The sequence below is a fragment of the Capronia coronata genome, assembly GCF_000585585.1.
Source record: "Capronia coronata CBS 617.96 chromosome Unknown acBCG-supercont1.2, whole genome shotgun sequence".
NCBI lineage: Eukaryota > Fungi > Ascomycota > Eurotiomycetes > Chaetothyriales > Herpotrichiellaceae > Capronia > Capronia coronata.
The window spans coordinates 4,091,654-4,106,574 of record NW_006912894.1 but is presented as its reverse complement, the minus strand read 5'-3'; the positions used below and the strand labels follow the sequence as shown (position 1 = coordinate 4,106,574).

General features: G+C 54.0%; 7 protein-coding genes across 7 annotated transcripts; 2 read left to right on the top strand and 5 right to left on the bottom strand.

The window, feature by feature from the left end:
* Positions 1-387: 387 nt before the first annotated feature.
* On the bottom strand, positions 388-2,063 carry A1O1_03156 (uncharacterized protein; the record flags this gene model as incomplete). The annotated part of the gene is made up of 2 exons (XM_007724062.1): positions 388-1,302; positions 1,479-2,063. 2 exons carry the CDS (start codon positions 2,061-2,063, stop codon positions 388-390), a joined length of 1,500 nt encoding a protein of 499 aa, XP_007722252.1.
* Positions 2,064-3,006: 943 nt separating this feature from the next.
* Positions 3,007-4,876, top strand: A1O1_03155 (uncharacterized protein; the record flags this gene model as incomplete). The annotated part of the gene is made up of 4 exons (XM_007724061.1): positions 3,007-3,333; positions 3,418-4,566; positions 4,619-4,709; positions 4,758-4,876. 4 exons carry the CDS (start codon positions 3,007-3,009, stop codon positions 4,874-4,876), a joined length of 1,686 nt encoding a protein of 561 aa, XP_007722251.1.
* A 46-nt stretch (positions 4,877-4,922) lies between these two features.
* A1O1_03154 (uncharacterized protein) lies at positions 4,923-6,595 on the bottom strand (the record flags this gene model as incomplete). Its single annotated transcript, XM_007724060.1, has 2 exons — positions 4,923-5,894; positions 5,945-6,595. 2 exons carry the CDS (start codon positions 6,593-6,595, stop codon positions 4,923-4,925), a joined length of 1,623 nt encoding a protein of 540 aa, XP_007722250.1.
* A 689-nt stretch (positions 6,596-7,284) lies between these two features.
* A1O1_03153 (uncharacterized protein) lies at positions 7,285-8,960 on the bottom strand (the record flags this gene model as incomplete). The annotated part of the gene is made up of 2 exons (XM_007724059.1): positions 7,285-8,373; positions 8,430-8,960. The coding sequence occupies 2 exons, from the start codon at positions 8,958-8,960 to the stop codon at positions 7,285-7,287; spliced, it is 1,620 nt and encodes a 539-aa protein (XP_007722249.1).
* Positions 8,961-10,000: 1,040 nt separating this feature from the next.
* On the bottom strand, positions 10,001-11,227 carry A1O1_03152 (uncharacterized protein; the record flags this gene model as incomplete). The annotated part of the gene is made up of 2 exons (XM_007724058.1): positions 10,001-10,735; positions 10,865-11,227. The coding sequence occupies 2 exons, from the start codon at positions 11,225-11,227 to the stop codon at positions 10,001-10,003; spliced, it is 1,098 nt and encodes a 365-aa protein (XP_007722248.1).
* Positions 11,228-12,236: 1,009 nt separating this feature from the next.
* Positions 12,237-13,067, bottom strand: A1O1_03151 (uncharacterized protein; the record flags this gene model as incomplete). The annotated part of the gene is made up of 1 exon (XM_007724057.1): positions 12,237-13,067. One exon carries the CDS (start codon positions 13,065-13,067, stop codon positions 12,237-12,239), a length of 831 nt encoding a protein of 276 aa, XP_007722247.1.
* Positions 13,068-13,550: 483 nt separating this feature from the next.
* A1O1_03150 (AUR protein kinase) lies at positions 13,551-14,885 on the top strand (the record flags this gene model as incomplete). The annotated part of the gene is made up of 3 exons (XM_007724056.1): positions 13,551-13,640; positions 13,701-14,687; positions 14,742-14,885. 3 exons carry the CDS (start codon positions 13,551-13,553, stop codon positions 14,883-14,885), a joined length of 1,221 nt encoding a protein of 406 aa, XP_007722246.1.
* Between the last annotated feature and the right edge of the window lie 36 nt (positions 14,886-14,921).

Sequence of the window (14,921 nt, the reverse complement as noted above, 5' to 3'; positions counted from 1 at the left end):
CTGCGATGCAGTGCATGATCGACCGCACGCCGCATACTTCGTGAAGTTGCGCTTCGACTACGGCGCGCGGCTCTTGGCAGGGGAAGTATACGGCCGAGTATCAGAGTCTGCCATAAAAATGCTACGGCAGGCCATTGGTTCATTATATGCACTATCAAAGGGGCATCTGAACATAGGGAGAGCGATTCCACCAGATACCTAATGATGCACCAACATATCACGTTGTCAAACGTGGGCAGTCTAGGGGTTGCTAGCATGGTTGTAGGGGGCCAGTTAGGAATACGACATGTTGGGATTTTACTCCTCAACGGCGTCCCTGAATGCTCTCTCTATTCTTCATCGTGGCAAGGCTGTTTCCGCTATAACATAACCATTGTGGTCCCAACTCTACGTTTCCAGAACACCAAAGAACTGTTCCAGAGAACGCATGGGACTCATATTTTGTAACCTCTCTTCCGTGCACGAGTACTCGTTCATAGGGAACCACTCGCGAATCCCATCGACCTCGTCGCGGCCAGTGACCATCGCCGCCAGCGCCTTTCCCGACAACCAGCAATGCACCATCCCATACCCATCGTAGCCCGCGGCAATCCATTCGCCCCCAATCTGCGGGTCACACTCGTCTCGTCCCGAGACGTGTTTTCCGACCCGACCTACCAACGGCGACCCGTCGCCCGTGAAGCCCATGATTCCCGTCCACTTGTTCACGATCCGACTACCTTCGCCGTGGACGAAGGCTTTCGCCGGCACGGTTTCCAGATGCTCCAGACTCTGTACGCTGAGCTGGCTGTCGTCCGTGTTCCCTATGTCTTCGTCTCTTTCGGGTCCGCCTTGCAGGAAGCCGCCGCCGAGATACAACGAGCCGTCGTCGCCGGGCGACTGGGTGATGTAGTCGAACCCGCGGGCCCAGATTGCACTCCAGGACCTCTGGGCACCGACGCGCGGGAAGTCCGGCGGCACCGCCTGCACGGTCATCTGGCCTCGTAGGGGCCAGAGTTTGCCCCGCAGCGCTGGGAGGAGATGTGCTGCGTGGGCGTTGGTGCAGTGGATGACGTGTTTGGCACGGATCGTTCCTCTGGACGTGATGACTTCGTAGGGATAATCTGCTGCTGCCGCTGTTGCTGTTGTCGTTGATGAGGGCGATGGTGGAGTCCGTCGAACATCCTCTGCCACAGTATGTGTTTCGAGCGACAGTTGTGCTCCATCCAGTAATCGCTGCAAGATACATCCAAGAAATCGATACGGCCATGCGGCTCCCGAAGGGCCACTGATAGCCCCAAAAGCGTTGGCAATGCCTAGCTCCTGAAGGGAGTAGTCAAGACTGGTGTGTCAGTATATATATATCTCAACCAAGTTTTTCCTCGACTGGACGTCTCCACGATACTCGCTCAGCCGATAAACGGAACTGGTGGAAAGTAATGGATGTGAAACAAAAGGCACCATGCTCTTCTCTGCTCTTGCTTGCTTGCTTGGCTTACCTTGAGCGCCTCGACTCCCTCAATAGCGAACCATCGGCCCCGTTGCTCCGGAAAATCCTCCAAAAACTTTTCCAGCTTCACTTTCGCCGATTCCCAGACCTCCTGATCGTACACCGCGCTCAGACTCTGGACGCGACGGACCAAGCCGACTTTGCCGGCTTCGCCCAGCGCTTTGGCTTCCTCGACCAGGGCGTCCAAGTGCGCCAGCCGGAAACTGGTGATCCTCATCGCACTCTCCTTCCCGAACTCGTCTTTGAGGGCGGAATAGTCGCCCCAGGGGACGGCCTTGATGTGTCCGCCATTCCGGCCCGTGGCGCCCGAGATGGCCCTCCTGGCTTCAAGCATGCAAATTTTGAGCGACGGCTGCAGCCGCAGTAGATGCTGGGCTGTGCTGATGGCGCTGATTCCTGAGCCGATGATGACAACGTCTGTCTCAGTCGGCAGGTTCGCGGATTGCTGGTCCGCGAACGGGTGAGGAGGATCTTGCCAGAACGACGGCGTGGCATTGGCGACAGGAGTGCCGGGATCCTTTTCGAGCCTTGCCGCCAGCTTCTGCACCACAGACCGAATCGAGGGTTCTACCATGTCGTCAAGTCTGGAGAAATCTCCTCGGAGAGCCGGCGTAACAGCCACCACAGCTGTGTCCCAATCATGTATTGTTGTTGTATATAAAGCGAGCTATGTTTGCTTGGTTTGCTTGAGAGGGCTCAGGAGGCCGTTTCTGATAGACCTTATTACAGATTCAAGGGGTTAGATCCGTAGCCTTGCTCCGCCACAGATGACGGCTATCGATAGCATAATGGAGTTGCCCACAGACCCATATTTGACAGCCGCCGGCGCATTTGGTCGCCGTCTTGGTGGTCGAAATATATGCAGTCGTAAAGCTGAATGATTGGAGGGAGCTGTGAACATCCATTGGCTCAGGCAGGACTGTCTGTCGTCTTGGTAGTCGCAATAGATGCTGGTCGCAAAGACGAACGATTGGAGGGCGCTGTGAACATACATTGGCTCGGACAAGGGCGATCGATAGCTAGTGCTCAAGACAGTATAATTGTACGACGCTTGAAGGGTCAAATGCCACTGGCAGATACTCTGTAGATATGGTTGGTGTCTATAGCGTGCGGCAACAACGACGTCGGATAGGTTGGACGACACTCCAGAGATAAGCAGTGAGAACCTGAAGCGGGAGGAGAGAGAAGCGTCAGTTTGAAGGCTGAAGCGACGCCTTAGAGACCTCCACTCAGTTATGCTAATTCCCAGATAGCATAGAGCCAGCATTGATTGATCAGCCTCATCGCCGGTCTCCCAAATGTGCCCAGGTTGAAGATAGGTTGCCCGCGTTCTCGGTGGAGGGCGCTGGGTATATGCGTAGGGCTGTATGGGTATATAGATACACACTCCGGAATCCATGGAGATCTGACCACTGCTGCAACGCACCTACCCCGGGATCACTCGATAGCGATAGTGGTGACCATTCTTCAAGGCTTATCACAACCTGAGGTACAGAGACAAGATATCGAACGTCAAGATGGGATCCATCGACCAGTCTAATCAGAACGTCAGCTGGCAGACCAAGGTCGCCCAAAAGCAGAAGCAATGTCGAGGAGCCATTCCTGCAGCATGGCAGCTACCATCGTCGATTCTGGAGGCGCTGGATTACCCTTTGGACAAGAAGCCAAACAGGCTCCTTGAAATGGACACCCCCCGGAAATCAGGAATCCTATCCGACCGCGAGATCATGATCACCGAAGACTATACCGTCGGCGAGTTGCTCGCCAAACTCGCATCCGGAGAATTGTCGTCTCTCGAAGTGACCACGGCGTTCTCCAAGAGAGCTGCCATTGCTCAACAGCTGGTGGGTAGTCCCATAGCCATGCCCAGACTCCTACCCCAATTCTCTGAAGCGAACCCGACTAACATATACGATATATTGGGACAGACTTCATGTCTCACAGAGATGTTCTTTGACCAAGGCCTGGAACGAGCCAAGTATCTCGATCAGTGTCGAAGTGAAGGAAAGCTGGTCGGCCCCTTGCACGGTCTTCCCGTCAGTATCAAGGACAGTTTCCAAGTCATCGGGACCGAGGCCAGCATCGGATACGTTTCGTTTCTGGGGAAGAAATCCGAAATCAATTCACCACTGGTCGACATTCTCCTTGGCCTGGGTGCCGTGCTGTACGTCAAAACGAACATCCCTCAGACGCTCATGACCGCGGACTCGGACAACAACATTTTCGGCCGGGCGCTGAATCCGCACAACACGGCTTTGAACGCCGGTGGTTCCAGCGGAGGAGAAGGCGCGCTGGTCGCCTTCCGAGGCTCACCGTTGGGTGTGGGAACCGATGTCGCCGGCTCCATCCGCATTCCTGCTTTATGCTGTGGGGTGTATGGATTCAAGCCAACAAGTTCCCGCATTCCGTACGGAGGACAAGCGAACCCATCACTGGCTGGGTTAAAGCCCATTACTGCTGCTGCTGGCCCGCTAACAAATGATTTCGAGGCTATGGAGATCTTCGTCCAAGCCGTGATTGACGCGACTCCGGCCACGCTGGACTCAACCGTGCTGGATGTCCCGTGGCGTCGCTTGGACAAAGAAAGCCCGCCTCAACTGAAGATTGGCGTTCTGGCCGAGGATCCCCTCTACCCGTTTCATCCTCCCGTTAAGAGAGTATTGGCCGAAGCCGTCGGCAAGCTTCGAGCAGCAGGTCATGAGATCATCGAACTGACTGCGGAACAATGCCACAGTGCTGATGCGACAGAGGTTGCGTGTGAGCTCTTCACCCTGGCGCCCGGGGCCGCGATGGGACATATCAAGGCCAGCGGCGAGCCAATGGTGCCATCTGTTGCGAACGTGTTTGGACCAGCCAACGCTGGGAACTATAAATTCGTTCCAAGTCTCGAAGGTGTTGATGCCTTGCACAAGTTGGCCGTTTTGACGGTGAAAAGGCAGGAAATCGCCGAGGATTGGCGGAAAATATGGTTGGAGAACAAGTTCGACGTAGTTATCGGCACTCCCTCGCAGACCACAGCGGTGCCGCATGACACGTTTGGGTGGCCACCCTATACTTGCCTGCTGAACCTCCTTGATGTAAGTTCCAGCCTTGGGGTTTGGGGTGACGAACGATCTGCTGACTCTCCAGTACCCGGCTTGTGTGCTGCCCTTTGGTAAGGCGTCGAAACTAAAAGATCCTCACCCCATGAAGATGCAACCAGGACAAGGCGGACCCGACTGTGAGTTGTGCGGCGGTTGATCCGATGTCATCGACTAATAAACCACAGATAACCCCGAGGTGCTGGATGGAGCACCTTGCTCAATTCAAGTTTTCACAAGCCGACTGCGGGATGAGGAATGTCTTAAGATGGCCCGTATCGTCGATGGCTGTTTGAAGCAGGCATAAACCCCTTTCTTGTGTAGATCGTGCTTTCAGCCATCACCATGAGGTATCACGGGTGTCCCACCCCATTCTTTGAAATTAGTGTATTGAGTCCATCGAATTGCGCTTCATGATTGGTAGCAAGAAGCTCTTCCGGATGTTTGGCCAGCGATCGAGGAAGCTTCCAGATCCTCTCAAGAGCGCCCGCTATGCGTCGCACATGGCCAGAATAAGATACTTTCCAGATCTGTAGGAGTTGGGTTTGGATCAAGCTCCGCATTTCCGATCGAAGTGCCTCTTCTGGAGTATACGACAGGCTGTTTTGTGTTTCCGAGGTGGTCACAGGACAAGCCGCACAGCCCAGGATGAGGATTGGCCAGCAGATGAATTGTCCACAAGGAGCACTTCCGTCGTAGACCGTGAGGAGTTCGAGGCCTTCCGCCAAAAGAGCCTGGATCTGGGAGGAACCGCTGCATACGCCTTCCGGATCGAGTACTTTCATAATGAATATACGGGTGGCCAGGAAGTACAGCTTCGCAGCAACGGCGGAGTCGCTCGTCCTTGTGCTGTGGTTAGGTTGGCTCCCGAAAGTGTCCTTGGTATCGAAGATAGCGCACGTCTCCTGGAGGTGATCGACCTCAGTCAAGCACTGTAGAGCAAGCGTATAATTATGTCCATGATGGAAAGGCAGTTGTCGGCTGAGCCACGTGATCTGATAGATCTGAAGGAACAGAGCTGGCGGGGTTTTTCCAAGAACCGGTAGGATCGAAGCATGCTGTCGACCTTCTTTGCGGTCGGCATCGAGTGCCTCAATATATTTGGCGACCGTCTGGCTGGGGAACGACCTACAGATGACGTCGATATCCTGTTCAAAGATCAACCTGGTCGAAAAGTGATACAGCACAGAATCAAGTAGTGTCCGGTGGAAGATGGAGAGCTGGTCGATCTCGAAACGAGGGATGTCTGCGGCTTGTTCTTCTAAGACGCGCCCAATGGCTCCATAATGAGTCAGGCTCTGACTAGAAGGGGAGGAATAGAAATCCTGTCAGGCATCAGCATATATGACGGCCATAGTTGCGTCCTCAAACTCACTTCGAACACGCCAAGGAATAGAGAGGCGACGAGGAAGGACTCGTTGGAAGCAGCTTGGCTTTTCGTATTTTGCACTGCTTGCCGAAGCCCTTGCAATGCGCTCTGTGTGTAGGCCATGGCATCTGCCTTGGGGATCAAAGCGGCGTGGGAGGCATGCAGAGCTGCAGGCGCAAGTGCCGCATGCATGACCCAAGGTACATCGAAGCCAGCAGAGAGGACGGCTGACACGTTTCTAAACTCGGCTGTAGCCTCGGGGGTGGTCAACAGTTGGTAGAACTTGGTCGAGCAATAGTGAAAGATGTTCCAATCGCGTTCGGTGCTGATGCCTTCGGGTCGGGACCAGAGAGACGTGAACCGCGGACTGGCTATTGCTATCTCTGTCACTGCGCTTCGCGTGGTCACGACCGAGTCTGACGATGGAGACGATGGAGGCGTGGGAGGCGTGGGAGACGAGCGATGAACCTGCGGCGAGGCGGAAGATGGAGTCAACGATTTCCGGTAGACACAGTCGATGTCTAGTCTCTTGCAGGCTGAACAGACGGGCCTCCGTTCGTCACACTTCTTGCGCCGCTCCCTACATTTGAAGCAGCCGGTTTTCGTTCGCAACCGGGGAGGAGGTCTGCCTGGTTTCCTAGGCTTGCCAGGGTCCATCTCAATTGGACTCATGTTGCTGAATACAGTAAGGAATGCGCCATCATGACAAACAAGCAAGACAAACTGCTCAATGGACTGAGAGACGTTGATTGTGGAGTGGAAGAACCGTGGCGAACGTGTCGACTGCTGAAGTGGGAATCTGTATCTCGCTGCACCATCCAGGAAATCTTCTTGTCTGACAGTCCATTTAAACTTATCGACGACTCAATGATGAGCCAGTGAGTGGATTACTTTCTGTCAGACAAACCATTTCCCAGCCTTCCTGTATCTGCCTCCTGTGCTCCCTTTAGGAAAGGTGTTCGTCAGATCTCTTGATGGGATTCTCAAATACGAGTGAAGACATACGTTCATTACTTCAGTTGGTATTCTTTGTATTCGTTTCTTCGTATAGACATCTCCTCTTGTGCGGCGGCAAAGCCTCGCCGCACCGCCCACATCACATTTTGTCTACAACCATCTATCTGATAGAAGTCCCACATGGGTAAAGGTAAGTTTAGCCTTCATCAAGAAGGAAGAAGAAGAAGAAGAAGCAGATGAAGAGGGGGCAAAGAGGCCACCAGCTCTGGACATGATGCTGCTTTAGGTATGTTCAAACCAATCAATCCATCAAACTCCGTCTCAACCATGGATGGGGTCCAGCTCACTCCATCCGACGCCATCCGACCACACGAACGCCGAGATGCTGTCTATTGCTCAAGTTTATACTGCGGGTTGTTGGAAGGGTCGATGTAATCCATTGGCAGAACATGTTGCATGGGTTGCATGTTGCTCAGCCCCGTCCCGGAACTGCCGTCATTCATGACATGATCGTGGCCCAGCATGGCTTGATTCGTGTCATTCATGAATTGATGGTCAGGAGGTTGGGGGTTGAAATCGTGCGGATCGTGATGAGGCTGCAGGTGAGAAGGATCGGCGAACGTCGGCATTCCGGCCTGGACGTAGGCGTGGGCGTTTTGATCGTATTCGTTGGCCATCGCCTGGATCTGTTCCATGATCTGCGGGTCAATGGCCATCTCGTCATATGCGTGCAAGTGTGAGTTGGGGTCGGTAAGGTGTTCGCCGGCCAGATCCATCGGCTGCTGAATCACCGCGAAATCGTGGTCGGATATGTCATTGGTGGCCAGATTCTCCTCGGGGGCGGGTTGGACCTCGGGCACGGGCGGCGGTTGGGTGATTTCCTGTAACGAGGGAGGAGCTTCATCGATCGTCTTACTTCGGCCCGGTCTGTTCTCGGCACGGATCATGGGCGGTTTGTTGACGTCTTTGCATTCGGGACAGTTCTTGATCACATGGCTGACCGTCTCCTTGATCCGGATCCAGTGGTATTTGGTCGCAATGATGGCGGTGGTCTTGTTGATCCCGCCATGCGCTTGGTCGTGTATTTGTTTGGCGATCTCGTACTGGGCTTGCGGATCCGAGATGACTTCTTTGTCCTTTAAAAATAACTTCTCCGGCACGCCCTCCTGGCCACCTACCAGTTTATAGTGCGTCGCCGCGCTCCGGAGTCGGCTCTTCTCCGAGCGGTCGGCGCCCTGGGGATACAACTGATGTCGGAGGTAGTAGCGGATTTTGTCGAAGCGTTCCTCGGACTGATCCGTCTCGCCCTCCGCCTTGAGGTCCCGGCCGTAGATAATGGCATCCACCAGTTCGCTGGACGACTTCAGGCGGCCACACCCGGGAACCCGTCCAATGCGCTTAAATCCTAAAGAGTCCCATATTCGGGTGGACGCCGTATTCGTTTCATATACTAGGTTAAAGACTGAATATGTGTAGCCCTGACGGACAATCAGCCTCGGGTCCGAACGACTTCCTCCCAAAAAGGACGACTTACCAGTTGAGGCGCCCAGTCCAGGTAACATTGGCCCATCGATTTGCCTACACCTTTGTTGCGCGCCGCTGGAGTGACAAGGAACCCGCCGTTACACACATGACTGCTCCGACCGGGATAATTGGGCTTGACGTAAAAGCTGCCTAGACAGAGTTTATTCCAGTCGGCACCGTTGCGATCCATTTCAGAGACAGCTTCGACGCCGCCAATGTCCCCAAGGACCATGATCGCACCGAAGTTGCCGAACCAGTAGGGTCCGAACGTTTCCACGGGCAGAGGATTGATCATCGGATAAGTGTCCCCACGTTCAATCTCTTGATTGAGATTGTCCGCGAGGTAGTTGAGGAGCCGCTTGGGCACTGCATCCGGGGAAAAGAAGGGGATCAAGGTCGCCACGGTAACGCGATCGCGCAGGGTGACGGGCCTGGGAAATATCGACGAAGGGATCTGCGGGTTGTCTGAGGTTGGATACGGCGCCTGGCCCGATTGCCGGTAAATCACGGGCGACTCTGGATCCTCCAGTAAGGCCGGCATCGTGGACCATCCGTCGCAGAACGGCCTGAGACGCGCGGGAGAGAACGATCGGAGTTGATTGACCCTCGTTAGCGACAAGTCCGTACTGCAGTGTCCCGGATAGCGTAGTATACAACCCAGATATTGATACAAGGATGAAAACTTGTCGAGATAGACGTCGTAGGGAACTTTGAAAGGCGAAGGCGTCGAATCGCCCAAACTTCAACCGGGGCTGGAGCTCAGATCACGTGACCGCACATCGTGGCGGGTCTTGGCACGCTAGTCCCATTCCGTGTCTATATCAGGCTGCGTCTGAAGAAGCCTCGCCCAAAAGCAGTTGTATCACACACGGTACGAGCGGCGAAACAGGATAACTAAGGTATGTCGAACATTGATTGCCTGGAACGGCGGAGCCGACAGATAAAATCCATCACCCTGACGAGTTGTTCAAGTCCAGCCACATCCTCGAGAAAACGTCGCTGCCTCGCCTACACAATCCACAGCACATGCCGTATTCCATCTTCCCCTCTCCCCCATCCCTCGTAGCATCGTTATCAACAGAGCCGAACACGAACTTTTGAAAAGCTTCGCCGATCCAAGTCTCCCGCCTAAAGTGGGGATGAAGCCGTGCCGGTTTCGAAACGTCTCAGCGTAAGATCCAGATGACACCTCGGATCGCGGAGAGATCGACACTTGGGACCACAATTTCCAGATTTGGCGCTCTAAGCCGGTCCAAGGGGCCCGACGACCTTCAGTGACCCGCGTCCGTGGTACTGTCCACGTGCAGGACGTCCTCGCTGCTCCTTTGCGACTCGATCTTAGCATGAAGTAGTCTTGTCGGACTCTGGTAGTTGGAAGCATTAGCGCTGGGAGTGGAAATGCCCTAGTTCGGGTTGGTTTGACTTGATGCAGGGAGAGATGCCTCTTGTCGTGATACAAGTCCTTCATGATACTTGGAAATCCCCCGGCTCCGCTCTATCGACCAGATCTGTTGTTCCACTACAAATACTTTGAAGGTGACATTCGTGCTTGAATACATTGGATCTCCGCGTTCGCAATGATCACTTCTCATATTCCTTCATACTCCACCGTTTCGATCCGGACATATGCGAGGGTACTCCGATATACATTTGGTCATTCTCTTCGACCTGAGGGAGGGCCGAGATACCTGTCGCATCAGGCTGACCGGTGGCCGAATGAAGGCCTACTCCCTTGTGGGATCTTCCGCTGGATTCTGACTCCGCTTCTATCGTCAAGTCCGAAACATAATGGCCTTTCCCCGGAGCCCCACCATAGTGTCGTCGCGATCCCGTATGCTCGTAGGGAAGTCCCGCCTGAAAGACGTTCTTCTCTTCGGCGTCAGGAGGCCTGGAACTGTCATAAGTTTTGTTTGCGCTGCTATTGCGACGCTGTGAGTAACGTCGACCGAGCAAAAAGGCGACGAAAACCAGAATGATGACGGCTATGGCCACCCCAACGCCGATACCAGCCTTGGCGCCTGTGGACAGCCCTTGGGAGGTCGATGTTGATGACGATGACGAGATGCTCGACCCCGGTGACGTAGTTGATGCAGTAGATAAGGTCCTGGACTGTGATGAACTTGTGGATTCGGATGAAGTTGTTGATGGGGTGGATGACGCGCTTTGAGGGTCGGAGGTCGCGGCGCTCGTAGTCGAGGCCACAATAGCTGCAACGGAGGTGCTGGATGGCTCCACGGGCGTCTGTATGGTGGTAGCTGGAGCAGCCACTGGCGTGGCCTCGGCGATTGTGGGAGCAGCTGTAGCAGGATCGGTAGTCTGCACGGAGTCTGGTTAGCGATCTGACCAAAACGCATCATGGACGACCTCGAGTTGGCAGTGGCGTATGCTATGTATGGGTGCTAGTGACCTTGTGCTGGTCGAGTTCGTTCTCTTCTGCAAACTTACTGTGGTCACTGGGTCCGGACCCAAGATTGTTGAATAGTCAACGGTGCTGACGACGACCACATCTGTCGGCAAAGAGACGGTTGAGATGATCGTGTTGGTCACTAACCCACCGCCAACGCTGTCAGATGTTGCCACAATAGTTTCTTGACCATTTACGGTGGTGGTGAGTGTCTGTACAGCACCACCTGCATCCGTGGCCGTAACAACAGAATAGATGGTGACCAGTGAAGGCACAACTGTCGAAACAGTAGCAGTACTCAGAATAGGATCAGTCGCAATGGGTACCGAGGGCAACGCATGGGCTACCCGCACAAGGACGAATAACAGAGCCCCGACGGCTCTACAAGGGTTCAATGTGCCCATTCCACGAAACTGAGAGGCGGAACAATCGTGTGACTTGTATTTGGTGACAATGGAGAGTAATAGGCAGGGTATCTGCGGAAGATATCAAGTCTCGAATGTAAAGCGAGAATGCCGAAGTTGCGGCAGATGAAGGACATCCATTGTCTATTCTCCATGAGGGGCGGACTGAGTGTTACTCAGCTTGCTCCCAATCTGCACTACCCTTGGCTCAGTAAGTCTGCCGGTAATGGAGTGAGCTGGAGAAGAAGATGGTGTAGTGGTTGTGATTGTGGCTTCAACAGGCTCGCTAAAGTCGAAGGATGGAGGGATCGAAGATAAAGGAGGTTGAGGATAAAGCGCTGTGATTGGTTGGTGTCACAGCCACGGCATCTCTCATTTGGAAGATGCGGAAATTGGCAGGCGACTTCACCGGGATGGAGTGAGACGCCTCGCGGCATGTCTGCAGCCTTTCGGAGAAGGCGAAGCTGAGACAGTCGAGTCGATTGGTTCGGCAATATTGTCGAGCGTCGAACAGATGAAGTCAAGCTTTCATCGTCGCCCGCCTCTTTATGCAAAGCGAGGTCGTCATGATCTGCCGAAATAGGTCTGGAAGTCTGGCAGCTACCGACCAACTCTTGGACGCGTCGCGAAGCTGCAGGTGTGAGCGCGCATGTCGAGGCAAACGTGTGTCGGCCCCGGTACGACGTCCGTCTGCCGACACGAGCAGGACTGTCTCTATCGTCTCTACAACTGGGTACTGGCGGGAGTGCGATATAGTCTGCATGAGGCAGGTGGACAACATGAAGGCCCTTTCGATGGCCTCGCCGATAGCAATGACCCGTTGTCTTCATCATGGATATCTGGCCCCCAAAGACGTCAAAAGAGTGGCCGCCTCCACGGTATTTGAGAGTTCTGCCACCAACCTCTTTGCCGTGGCTTTGGATATCGGGCTGTTGTAAACTGAGTGAGCAAAGGCAGCTGGCACGTACGGTGATCCCGTTCGGGGCGGACTGCATCGACCTCAGATGCTTCACTTGGTCAACTCAACTTGTTCGAGGGTTTTTCCAACGACTGGCAGGAGATTGGCGACCTGATTGGCGTCTCTCAGAACAGCAGCGACATCATCTCTTCTGCCCGCCAATTCGTCGCGCACCTTGTCGTATGCCTTCTCCTTCTCAACGTATTCTCGAATTACTTCCTTCTTCTCGAAGTCGATGTAGACCCGGGTATCCCGCACCCTCAGCACCACATTGTCAAGTCTCATGAAAAAACGACAGAGAAGGAGTAACCGTGCAGGCATGACTCGGATCTTACAGGAGAGCATTGCGATGCCATTGTCGGCCAGCTCGTCTTCGTAGAGGATGACATCGTCGAAGAACAGAATGGGATCTGGTCTCTTCAACAACTCTAGCGGGATCTGCTCCGTGGACTCTTTGAATGGAGGACTTTCAGGTGCTAGCTCTCCCTTGTAGTCAGTTGTGTAGGACCAGTCAAACGGCTTGACCACCTCTTTGATATCATGCGTGTCCTCTCTGCTCTGCTGCCATTCTTTTGAATAGGCCACCTTCAATCTCTTCTCTCCTGTCTTGTCAACCCGGTCCAAAGCCCCGAAAGCATCGAATTTGATTCCCCAACCAGAGGACGGGTGTTCAATAGACACGAAGTTGTCGCCGAAGATCATTTCCGGAGGAGCTATTCCGAGTTTCTCGGTCATTTCTTCGATGGGCCTGGCCTTCAGGATGGGCAACTTCTGGGTCATGACTCGGAAGCCCTCGATGGAGAATGTTCGGGGAGGAGCAGCGGAGGGAGAGGGGAAGTTTGTGTTGATAGAGTGGCCGGTTCCATGGCCATTGAGAGCCATGGTCACGGCGAGGTCGTTGGGAGGCTTTTAGTGCTTCAACCGTCAGTTGCCAAAGATAGGTCAGAACGACGACGAGAGCGACAATACTCGTGAAATCGTAGTTCGTATTACAGGCTCATCAGAGCCTTGTAGTTGAGGTGCAGGATCAGAGAGAACTGTCTCATTCGTCTCCCACGCCTGAAGCCTGGGACAAGTACTAGTAGAGAGAGTGGTAGGTATCGATAGCGAGGCGGGGAATAGAGCGGCGCCGGTTGCCTGGCCGACTGCGCACTATTTACCCCGTGCACTGGCACTGCATGTCTCGCCCCGTCGCATTACTACTGCTACTACTAGATATTGCACCTCAATCTCTGCTTGAAATCTGATTCTGACCTTCAGCTACGACTAACAACACCCAGCATAGAGCCTGCGACAGCAAACAACCGCCGTCCCAAGTTTATACCTCGCTCCAGTGGACAGCGTCGCGTTGTCGCATCAGCAGAGATGGCTACCAAAACCCTAGAAGCTCGCTTCGAACATCTTACCGTGCACGATGAGAACGAAGCGCCTACGGGCACTATGCTCAAGTCAAAGGTATGTACAACTCGCAAGCCGTGACAATCTCCTGGCAATGCTGACGGTGATGATTGTTAGGCAGCCTGTCAAGGAACTATCGCAAGCCTCCCCCAAAGCCAGACGCGGCCGAACCTGGTGAAATACGCACTTCAAGCCTCGAACGAATCGAGACAAAACGCTGCTCATGTCACGACCGTCACAACCACAACCACAACCACAGTGCCTACACTACCTCCATCGCCGGTGCGGAAAGCCGTGACTTCGTCACGCACATCCGAAGACCACAACGGCGCAGCACATAAACAAGGGGCGGCGTTGAATTTCTTCGATCAGCCACAAGCTCCCAAACAATTCCACCTGGGCATGTTTGAGATCGGAAAGCCCCTGGGGAAGGGAAAGTTTGGTCGTGTGTATCTAGCCAGAGAGCGGTCGTCGGGATTTGTCTGCGCCTTGAAAGTCCTCCATAAATCCGAGCTGCAACAGGGGAAGGTCGAGAAGCAGGTGCGGCGAGAAATCGAAATCCAGTCGAATCTGAGACACCCCAACATCCTGCGGCTGTTCGGGCATTTCCACGACAGCAAGCGAATATTCCTCATCCTGGAATTCGCCGGCAAAGGGGAGCTGTACAAGCATCTCCGGAAGGAAAACCGATTTCCCGAGTGGAAAGCGGCGCAGTACATTGCTCAAATGGCTGCAGCACTCAAATACCTACACAAGAAGCATGTCATGCATCGGGACATCAAACCCGAAAACATCCTGGTGGGGATACACGGCGAGATCAAGATCTCGGACTTTGGCTGGTCGGTCCACGCTCCAAACAATCGGAGACAGACCATGTGCGGCACCTTGGATTACCTTCCACCGGAGATGCTCAAGCCCGGCAGCTCCGATAATTTTTACACTGAAAAGGTGGATCTCTGGAGTTTAGGTGTGCTCACCTATGAATTCCTGGTTGGCGAGGCGCCATTTGAAGATACGCCGATCATGACACAGCGACGAATTGCTCGCGGCGACATGACTATTCCGAGTTTTGTGAGTGCAGAAGCCAAAGACCTTATCCAACGTGTAAGTCTCCGCTCGAATCCTTTTGTGGTAATAGACCTTGACTGACCCAAACAGCTGCTTGTTCTTGACCCTGAGATGAGAATTCCTCTCGAAGACGTCCTTCGACATCCCTGGATCGTCAAGCACTGCGTGACCAAGGGTGGAGAGCGTGGTTCACAAAGAGCGTCTAACAGCAAACGCTCGAGCTCAGAACAATGACGAATGTTCCAACCATAACAAGCCGATGTAGATGAT